This window comes from Artibeus jamaicensis, unplaced genomic scaffold (genome assembly GCF_021234435.1).
Source record: "Artibeus jamaicensis isolate MK-2021 breed Jamaican fruit bat unplaced genomic scaffold, CSHL_Jam_final contig_233, whole genome shotgun sequence".
NCBI lineage: Eukaryota > Metazoa > Chordata > Mammalia > Chiroptera > Phyllostomidae > Artibeus > Artibeus jamaicensis.
Window position 1 is genome coordinate 53,175,856 of NW_026521486.1, and position 11,216 is coordinate 53,187,071.

General features: G+C 33.7%; 1 protein-coding gene across 1 annotated transcript; it reads right to left on the reverse strand.

Annotated features, from left to right (window-relative positions):
- Positions 1-9,642: 9,642 nt before the first annotated feature.
- LOC119036397 (olfactory receptor 10C1) lies at positions 9,643-10,590 on the reverse strand. The gene has a single exon (XM_037128160.2). The coding sequence runs from the start codon at positions 10,588-10,590 to the stop codon at positions 9,643-9,645; it is 948 nt and encodes a 315-aa protein (XP_036984055.2).
- Positions 10,591-11,216: the final 626 nt, after the last annotated feature.

Here is an 11,216-nt window from a genome sequence, read left to right on the forward strand (position 1 = left end):
TTTCCCCATATTCTCCTACCCCTTCCCCTCTGGTTACTGTCAATTTGTTCTTTATTTCAATGTCTCTGGGTATGTTTTGCTTCATCTCAGTAATTTTGATACTTTTTCACAATCATTTAAAGTAAAATTATTCAGTTAAATTTTTTTCTTTCATGTTTATTTTGACCTTGATTTTTAGATATTATTTAATTCTATTAAACTATTTGGGAATTTTCTAGATGCCTTATTATTTTTTATTTCTAATTAAATTATAATTGCCCTACTATAGATTGAAAAAATAGTGTGAAGAAGAAAAACATGGTGATATTTGAGGTTACACTTAATGATACTTGTATTTGATATAATTGAGTGTTTTAAAGATATTGACAAATCTCTTGTTTTAGGTATTTGTTTTACTTTCTGTAAAATATGATAGGTACCTGGTTCTTTGTGTTTAATATGGTTCATCCTAGAGAATACAATAATTAATGAGTGTACATTAATTTGCACAGATTTTAAAATTTGGTCTGTAAGAGAATCTATGATATAAGGCTGGTATTCTTAAAAATTTTCAATGTGCAATCTCCCAAACATAAAATGCTTATCCAATGTGCAGACTTCTTATTGGTACCAATTCACTATTAGAATTCAACTCTTTTCATTCCAAGTTTCATGTTTTTGCACAATACTTCATTCATATTTATATTAGATAAAAAGCTTCTTGATAAGTAGGGCTTTTGCATTTTAATCCTGATAGTTTGTATAATTGATGAGGACATTTTCTGGTTGACTTTTTTTGAAAAGCATAAAATGTTAATTATGTAAGAGGACAAAATCCCTTTAAGGCGTCCTTTTCACCTAATGTGTCTAATGTGACTTTTGAAGTTGAGAGTCAAAAGTTCACATCTTTAATGCAGCAAACCCTGGAGACTAATCAGTAGAAATCATGTAGCACTCCTCTACTGTTATCATTAATCACTTTTGTCCTTGGAGTATATTTATACAAATATTTTAAATAAAAAATGAAGTCATCCTCAGGGTAGCATGTTTGTTCCGATGGCTTCCAAATAGTGTGATCCCCACTGGATGTCTAAAATAGTTCTCCATTTTCAGTGTTAAGTGTACCAGCTAGAGAGACACCAAAGAGGGACAGAATCACACCTTTGAGGAGGTTAATGAGAAGATGGTCTCAAGGTAATTTGGAGTGTAGGGCAGCTAATTTCTTGTACTTCCTCAATTTGATTTGGTTTTTCCATAATAAACTATAGGTTATACCCAGGTAACTTCGCAATTCCCTTTGGTGGAATGAAACTTTTGCATCCTGCTACGAATTATCTTAAATAAAGCTCATGTAAGATATTAGTCATGACTTTAATTAGTCTCATTGGGCCCTATTAAAAAGTGAATTTAGTCAAAGAGCAAAATTAGAAAGAATGTTAATAAATCCCTGAGTACAATATCACAGGGCAACTCAAGCTTGAAATAGTTTCAAATGGTCTATTAAATGTCAAAAAATGTAAACTCAAAGACAAGTGTTTCCTTAAGTTTTCACACTTTCTGTGCACAGATACACACACACACACAAGAACCTCTAGGGTGGATGTCAACAGTACTAGAGCAGTTTCAGAGTCCACAAGTTAAAAGTAACCTTACTGTATATGCAAACACTATTTTCTGACTGCTTCAATGTGGAATTACATCTGCCTTTGACAACATATCTTAAAAAAAATAGATTTGAAACAGTAATTTAAAGCTTCCAGTTTAAACTCAATTTATAGTATGTAAACACTGGAAATTAATTTACAATTTACTTACATTTATTATTCCTTCAATAGAAATAGTGGTCTTAAATATTTATCAGGTTTAATAAACATCACCTAGGATAATGAGAGACAATGAAGAGCTCTTTTTCTGAAACTGTTTCCCTTATGCACACACAAATTTGAGCTACAGTTTCTTTTACTTCTAGTACACATATGTAAAGTGACATTTTACCTAATTTCTTAGAATTTTAGGTATATATGTGTTTTTAAAAATTAGTTTGAGTGGTAAAATGCAATTAAACAATTTATTTTGAGATGCTCAGAAGTCTTATTGAGAGAATTCAAAGAAGTGATTTCCATTAGTCAATCGGATGAGCATGTTACAACCTTTACTTCACTCCATTAATATACTCACCATTTGTATTCCTTTTAAGGATCTCTATGTGAATAATATATATATCTATATACACACAAACACACACATAGCCTCAGGGCTATTGTTTTGCTGTTTAGATTGAGTAGTTGTTTTGAACTATATTAGAAACTGTTGTATGATGAACTATTCTCAGCCTGTCTTTCAACAGCAGCCACACAACATAATGCTGATTCAACTTCACCATTCTAATGTTCCTAGGACTAATATCCATGAAGTATAAAAATCACATCACAAGCAAGTTGTGATAACAATTAAATATACACAGGCTTTGAGCAATAGCTAACAAGAAAAATCCTTGTCATGTCTTCCCAAAGACATTTGTTACACTCAGTGATCTTGAAAGAGTTTTCTTCCTGTCACCCGCCACAAGTTAGGAATAGCTCTAGGAAGGGAATTATGGATAGACATTCTCTGTTATGAATAAAATCAGCAAATATGAAAGATTAGAGTGACATGGTGAGAACAGGGAATCTGTCTGGAGTCTACCTAAAATGATGCAATAGGTACTTACGTCTTCAGAACAGGAACACAAGGCGCTATGTTAGCTCTTGATCAAAAATATAACACTTTCCACTTTCTCGCTGATGCTAATACCACACACTAAATAATGAAGCTATAATTTAAATGTTTCTTTTACATTTTCCAAATCTCATTTACTTAGATGTGGGAGATTTCTTATTTTAAGTAAGAAAGAAAGTGTTTTAAATTGTAAAGCTTCCCCCTAAAGTAGATAGCTATTCTTGTTAATCATTTTTAGTTAAATAAGAAAATTTTAGTTTTGATGATAGATTATTTGTTGTCAATGACAATGAGACAGAAATTACCCTTAAAAAAGTGCTTAATTATAGGTGTTCAGCTTATAGTATTCATGCATATAAATAATACCCTAAAAGTTGGAAAATTATATTCTATCTAAAGATACAGGGTAAGAATAAGAAGGAGGAAGACAATGGAGATTTAAATATTAGATGCCTTCTTTAAGTATTTAATACTTTCACATGCAAAATATGTTGTGTTTTTTCATGTCATAGAAGTGCCTTAAAGAATTTAATGGAAGAAATAATTCAAAGTTAATCCTATTTACTTCATAAATCAATAACCAATTAGGACATACTTGAATAGTTGCCTCAGTTGAGAATTTCATGTTTTTGAAGGCAGTCCATTTCATTTTCATAAAGCTATGGTTCTTTTAGAGGTTTTCTTCACATTGAGCATAAAAGTACTCTTCTGTGATGTTTCTTATTGTTTCTAATTCTACCCTTTGCATCTTTGATGATAAACCTGTAGTATAAATCCTTTAAATATTCTTGTGTAATATTCATCTTCCCTAAAGACAGACCCTAAGTATCATGGCCAAACATGACAATCCTGTCCACCCTTATGAACTTGTCTCTATTTTTTTTTAAGCTGGGCCTTCAAATGTGTAAACACTTAGAATTGAAAAAAAATATTCATTTATTTATTTAAAAATATTTATTTAGTGCTTTCTATGTCCTCTTTGAAGGATGGAGATACAGTTTGTACATCTTTTGGGTTGAATATTGTGGATATCATTGCTGGCCATAAAATCAATGTAGAGTACAGAGTAGCCATCTCTCCTCTCAAGCAGCTTGTACGTTATTATGGAAAGACATGGCAGGGAGTTATACATGCTATAGGGAATAATAGAATTAGGTGACAAAAAGTTAATCATGTGTGGGATGTTCTTCACTTGGTATACACATAAAACATAGTGAAGGAGCAAAGGAGGATATGATTCTATTTGTTTTGGTAAATTTTATATAACTTTATTAAATGTAATAACTAATGAAATTGCATGTCACATTATCTTGAGAGCTGACATACCACAGTGTTAGATTTTTAAAACTTTTTTATTGACTCTATTAGGATGCTATTAGTTAATAAAATTACATAGATTTCAGGTATACAATTCTATATTGCATTGTGTGTTCACCCCCCCCAAGTGAAATGTCTTTCAGTCACCCTCTCCTACCTCCCCACACTCCACCTTTCTCTCTGGTAATCAAGATATCATTTCTAGGATGGGTAAAAAGATGAAGGGATTAAAAAAAGAGAGAAATTAAAGAAAATACACAGGCTCAGATCTCTTTTTAAAGTGTAAAAATGTCCAGAGAAGACATTTACATACAATCACTACAAATTTTGTCCACTAGATGGTACTGTTAGGGAGCTTTTCAAGGAAGAGGAATAAAGAAGAGGACTCAGGGGCATGGACAATGGTGGGGGGTGGATTGACTGGGGGTGGGCAATGGGGCAGGGGAGAGCAAAGGTGGGACAACTGTAACTGAACAACAATAAAAAAATAAAATAAAAAATTAAGTAATGGCCAGTCAATAGTCATTCTAACTCTACACGGTATAATAAACAGCCTCTGAATAAATGTCTTTAACGGGTAGGGCGTGAATATAATGTATGTATTTCCTTTCATATGACGCTTTTAATCAGCCATAGTACTTGAACTGCTTGTATTGTTTATATTGAAAACATGCGTAATTCGGTGAAAACATAAGTATACAAAATTCTATTTTGGGTTATTTTTCTTATTGTCAGATTAATCAATGTTGCCAGATGAATCAATAGTTAGTAACAAATATTTAGCATTTACTTTTCCCTAGTGACAACTGTATATAGAAAACATTATTTTTTGTTTTACTTAAGCATTATTTTTTTTTAATTTAAAAATTAGCCCTGGCTGGCGTAGCTCAGTGGATTGATTGAGCACGGGCCTTGCGAACCAAAGGATAGGGGTTAGATTCCCAGTCAGGGCACATGCCTGGGTTGCAGGCCAGTTCCCAGCAGGGGATGCAGGAGAGGCAACCACACATTGATATTTCTCTCCCTGTCTCCTTCCCTTCCCCTCTAAAGATAAATAAATAAAATCTTAAAAAAATAAAAATTAAAACATTATGGTAGTGCATGTATGCCTTTCTTGAAAGGAATCCGGTGACTAACCATATACTTTGACTCATATATTTGGGAAACTTCTCTTGAGTCAGGTGATTTCGTTACGAAGATTACTTTTTCATTTTATAATCTGTCCAGCCCCCTTCCCTTTGAGGAGAAGAGAAAAACCTCATAAAATCAAAATCCTCAGGTATCCTGCCTAGCAAATGGGTGACTTGGAATTGTTTATTCTGTAATATGTGAATAATATTTGTATCAGAAATGGACATTATTCTTGAACTACTCTTAAAGGATACATGTGCTAGATTTGTTTGATTAAATATGAGATTGTTAAAATCTATTTGAATTCATGAGATATAGAGGGAGAACCACCGGACGTTTAAACCACATGAGGCCATGTCAGACTACAGGAAGAATGTATGGCAGTCACTAATCTTTTCCAGGAGAGTAAATAGACAGAATTTAAAAAAAAGTAGCATGGATGGATCTGGAGAGCATTATGCTAAGTGAAATAAGCCAGGTGGTGAGGGAGAATACTGTATGATCTCACCTTTAACTGGAACATAATCAACAAAAGAAAAAAGCAAACAAAATATAACCAGAGACATTGACATTAAGAACAATCTAACAATAGGCAGAGGGGAGGCAGGAGGGGACAGTGGAAAGAAGGGTTTTCAGGAACTACTATAAAGGACCCATGGACAAAACCAAGGGGGCGGGTAGAAGCAAGGGAGGGAGGGAGGTTCGGCTGGGGGGGGAAGTTTGCAGAAAAGGCAGACAACTGTAATTGAACAACAATAAAGTAAAAAAAAAAATAGCTGTGTTTAAATCTCTAGAACTTCAGTTAAAATGACTTTTGAATTATTGAGAAATTTTCAGTTACTGGTAAGGAATAACTAACTTATCTCAGAACGATGTAAGAAAATGATAGAACAGGGGGAGGGCATTATTGTCTCATGCAACAGAAAGTTGCAGTGTATTACTGAATTCACCAGCCTGTATGTCATGACTCAAGATTTAGTCAGTTTTAGGTAGTGTTTTCCTCCCACAGACATCACAGTTAAGTCACTCATTCCTTGTGATACAGCCCTCAGGAGCTCCAGAATTACATCTTCCCAAGTTCAAGTGTAATGGAAAAGATACCAACTTTTCCTTCTTTGCTTAAGTAAAAACTCAAGAGTTAGTTCGATGTGGTTTTGCTGAGTCATGTATCAAACTTTGAGTCAGTCTCTTCTGTGAGGCATTAGTCACATACCCACTATGTCAGGCTAACACAAAGTTTTAGATTTGGAAAGGTATGTTTCTCCAATGAGAAACAGAGCAAAGGGATAATAGTTGCTAAGAAGACAAAAATTTTTAAAAGCCTCTTCTACATTAGGATTACTAGAATGTAGAAACAAATACATAGTAAAATACATTTAGAATAGACATTTCTCCTCTAAATTATGGTTGGTGGAGTGTCAAAAATATACAATTTGAGTATTTTATATATTTCTAATTTTTCTAATTGCATTTCTGAAACTAAAAATGCAAATTGATTAATTGGTTTTGGGATTGGGTTGTGGTTAGGTGGAATAATACCAAGTGACTAAATTAATATCCCATACATGTATATTATCTTTACCCTTGTCTCCTACTTTTTCTTTGTGCCTCAGTTTTCTCAGTTTTATAATGGAGATAGTAATATTCTCATGCAGTTCTGTTGTGAGATGTAAAGAAGATAGACCTTGTAAAACATTCAAGACAATGTCTGGTGTATAGTAGGTGCTAAATAAACATTCAATTTAAGTTTTATTATCCACTAATAAAACTTAAATATTTTAACTTTTATTTTTAATAAAACAAATATATTATATTAATATTTATATTAGTATTTTATTAATATTTTCTAATTATTTGAATACCTATCTTTATCAGGCTCTGAATTAAGTTCTGGAATACAGTAATAAATGGACATGTTCTTACTTTCAGAAATCTGAAATGTTTTGAAAATACATATATTAATGAAAAAATTAAATGCACAATTCAAGCATTGTAAATATGAAAAGGAAATTTAGGACCCAAGGAAAATTAGACAATGTCACAAAACATGTAATAGAAAGCAAAGGTGCAGTTATAAAGATAAAAAAGAAGCTTTTATAAGTAAGCAATTATTGAGTTGAGATTTGAAGAAAGAATGTGGATTAATTAGATGAAAGGAGATAGTTGTTGGAGAAGATTTTTAAAGAGAGGAAACAGCATGTAATACCAATATTATTATATGATTTTTAAAATTCTTTAACATCTTTAAAAACATAAAAGGATCATTGTAATATCAGGTTTTATAATTTTGAAGGTCTGCCTACTTGAGATTTCTGGCACTTCCAGCTGTGGATGTAATGTCAAATAGTGTTAACATGGAAGAGCTGGGCAAGTCTCAGAGAAGTAAACATGTACAGGAAAGCAGCTCACTGGTGCTTATAACTATTTGTTATTTAAACTCAAGATTTGTACACATCCTTTTCCTTCCATAAATTTTATAATAGGAAATTTAAAATTTTCTTCTTATTTTATTGTTGACACTATTACAGATGTCTCCCCCCACCAGCCCTTTGCTCACCTCCACTCAGCATTGCTCCCCACTCCCCTCTGGCCATCTCCACACTGTTGTCTGTGTCCGTGTGTCTATGGGTTACATATATATGTTCTTTAGTTAATCCCTTCACTTTCTTTCATCCAGTCCCCTCCCTGCTCCCCTTTGACAGCTGTCAGTCTATTCCACGTATCTATGCCTTCGTTTCTCAATAGGACATTTTCTGAGGTTGCTTTTTGGAGTTTTTCCTCATTCTTTTAAACTAATAGTATTGATTTGCCTCTCATGGTATGGGTGGAAATTTTTCTTTAAACTTTTAATTTTGGAAATAGCTGCTTTGAAGCTCAAGCAATAAAATGACACATTTCTTCCAGCCTCTTTTCTGGGAATTCAGCATTATTCTGGTATCCTGGAAAACTGGAGGTTGAGAAGATCCAGAAATACTATGTCTAACACAACCATGGATTTCATCTATCACTTATCTATCATCTATCTATCTATCTATCTATCATCTATCATCTATCTATATATTTATGTTTTATTTATTTTTTCTTTTTTTAACTTTTTCATTGTCGACTGTATTACAGATGGATTTCTTAATAGTTTAGTAATAAATGACAACAGCAAAGCTTTTCTAAGTGGCTTTGAAGACTTGCGAATATTTTAGGAGGCCAATGCCTTATCCATTAGGCCACTGGGGCTTCCCAGACCTGCAAATATTTTGAAATGAGAGCAAGACAGTGTAAAAAATTAGAAACTCTGTAATGACTGACAGCTGTTGGGTGGTCTGTGTGTACATGTGTGTGCACACACATGCATGCATATGAAGTATTTGTTGGTGTGTCACAGACAACTAAGAGACACCTCTGGAAGGGGTGAGGCTTTGCTATTATACAGGGAGTGTTTATGGAGTCTTCAGTATTCTGCTCTTGTGAAGTTTCTTCCATCTAAGGTTATTACACTATCTCATGCACAATCACAAACACTCAATTCTTGTGAATAGGAGAGAATGTAACATTCATATTGTTCAGTCACAAGAAATGAATATATTTGTTCAGCTTCTATTTGCAGTGATGATTAGTCTCTGAGTTTAAAATTCCCAGATATGTCCTTTTCAGTTGTAATTCTATTGATAAATATTCTAGAATCTAATCATTGCTATTCTGAAACACTTAGGACCTGGCTGATAATTTGCAGAGAATGATAATCTGAACAAAGCAATATATTATGTATTCAATGCAGAGGAAAACAAGAAAATGAAATAGTCATAATTTTAAAATTTGATAAAAACTTTCATAACTGCCATATTTTTATCATTGGCCTATATATATCAATATATTACATATATATGTATAAATTATATATATTAGATAAATAATCAGGATCCCTCACTGGTTTATAAGTTAATAGAGTTGTGTTATAGTGTTACAATGTACATAACTCATCAGTATTTATTAATATTGATTATTTCAGATGCATGATTATTAATATCTACAGAGACCAGAGTAATTAAATGTGTGTACTCCACTTAAGAACTTAAATTAAGAACTTAACAGCCTATATTTGACACCAAAAATGTATTAGTTACTTTCAATTCATTTTTAGTTTTTTTTTCCACAAGAAGATTTTATTTTCCTTAGTAAAATTGTGTGAAACATACTAACTTCAATCCTATTACCGTTGTAGAAGGAAAAACTGAATGGTGTTCAGAACATAGGAGATGCTCAGTAATTATGTTGATTGAATGTTGCTGATCGAATGAATGATAACTATTTGCTGATCCTTCTGCATAGTTTCCTTTTGCTTAAACACATAGAAAAATGTGGAACATATCCAACTGTTTCCTGGTTACTATGCTCTAAATACTTTAATGACAATATTATTGGTAGAGGGATCATAAAACCTTGGGTGATCTCTCTGTACAATAGTGTAAGTTTTATCTATTGTAGCTGGTTTAGGCCATTTGTCTAAGAGAGTTCTTTTTGTGCTACCCTTTGAAAGGCTTCCTTTACTTCCCTGTTCCTTAAAGTGTAAATAACAGGATTCAAAGCAGGTGTAACTACTGTGTACATGAGTGAAGTCACTTTGTCTGTTTCTGGAGTGTGTGAAGTCTTAGGTTGGAGATAAGTGAACAAGGCAGTGCCATAGAAGAGAGAAACAACAAGGATATGAGAAGAACAAGTGGAGAAAGCTTTCTGTCGGCCAGCTGCTGATGGGATTCTCAAGATGGTCACAAAAATGCGCACATAGGAACACAGAATGAGGAAACAGGGACTCATAATAAAGAGCACAGAGATGGCAAACATAACAATCTCATTATGGGAGGTATCAACACAAGCCAGTTTCACTACAGGCATGATGTCACAAAAAAAATGCTGAATCATTCCAGTTCCACAGAAGGGCAAAGTGAAGATCCAGGTGGTCTGGACTGACTCCACCACCACACCAGTGGTCCAGGATGCTGCAGCCAATTTCAAACACACACTAGGGCCCATTAGGAGAGTGTAATGCAGTGGGTAACAGATAGCTACAAATCGGTCATAAGCCATGGCTGCTAGCAGGCAACATTCTGTCAGTCCCAAGATGGCAAATATATACATCTGAGCTGCACAGCCTCCCATACTTATGGTCTTGTTCTCTACAAGCAGGTGTACGAGCATCTGAGGCACTACACTGGTGATATAGCACATCTCCAGAAAGGAGAGGTTAACCAGGAAGAAATACATGGGAGTGTGCAGGGAAGGGGTGATCCAGATCAGGCAGATGATAATGAGGTTTCCTCCCACAGTAAACAAGTAAATGATTAAGAACACAACGAAGAGCACAGGTTGTAACTTTCCTAGAGAGGAAAAAGCCACAAATGTGAATATGGTGCAGAGGGTTTGGTTTCCATTCATAGGCTCAGAGCTAGACATCTGCGGAGATAAAAGAGAGAGCAGATAATACCTAAACAAATCTGGTCATCTGAAAAGGTCTTGAATGCCCCTCAGAAAAAGCAGTTTTCCTAGGATCAGTGGTCTGCCATGAGAACCTGCACACTTGGATTCCTTTTGTTAAAGCATTCTAAATAAATGCTCAGTTGAAATAGATGCAGTATTTCTTCCCAGTTTTGAATTCTGAATCTTGTGATTTTTCTCTTTTCTCTTTCTCATATTCTTATATACATAGGCTGTTATATAAGTAACATGAAAGGATCAATTGTAAAGGAATCACATAAAACATAAGTGTATAGAATAAAATACAAATGTATTATATTTTGGTCTCTAACTTTCACAGCCTTCCTTACATATTTGGAAGGGATTATATTTCCAGCCATTTATGTATTCATTTTATACATATTTTTGTGTATTTCAATTTGAAAAGAGTAAGCCAATGAATATGCAGCTAAAAACCAAGGAAACCCAAATGAGTAGTCTTTTTCCCACAACCTCAATGTGATTTTACAGGAATTTATGAATAGAAGAACATACCTAGAATCACAGGTAAACTTTCTTTTCCTTGCTGGGCGTCTAGACTTTCTAGATTCCAAATTATAACATGG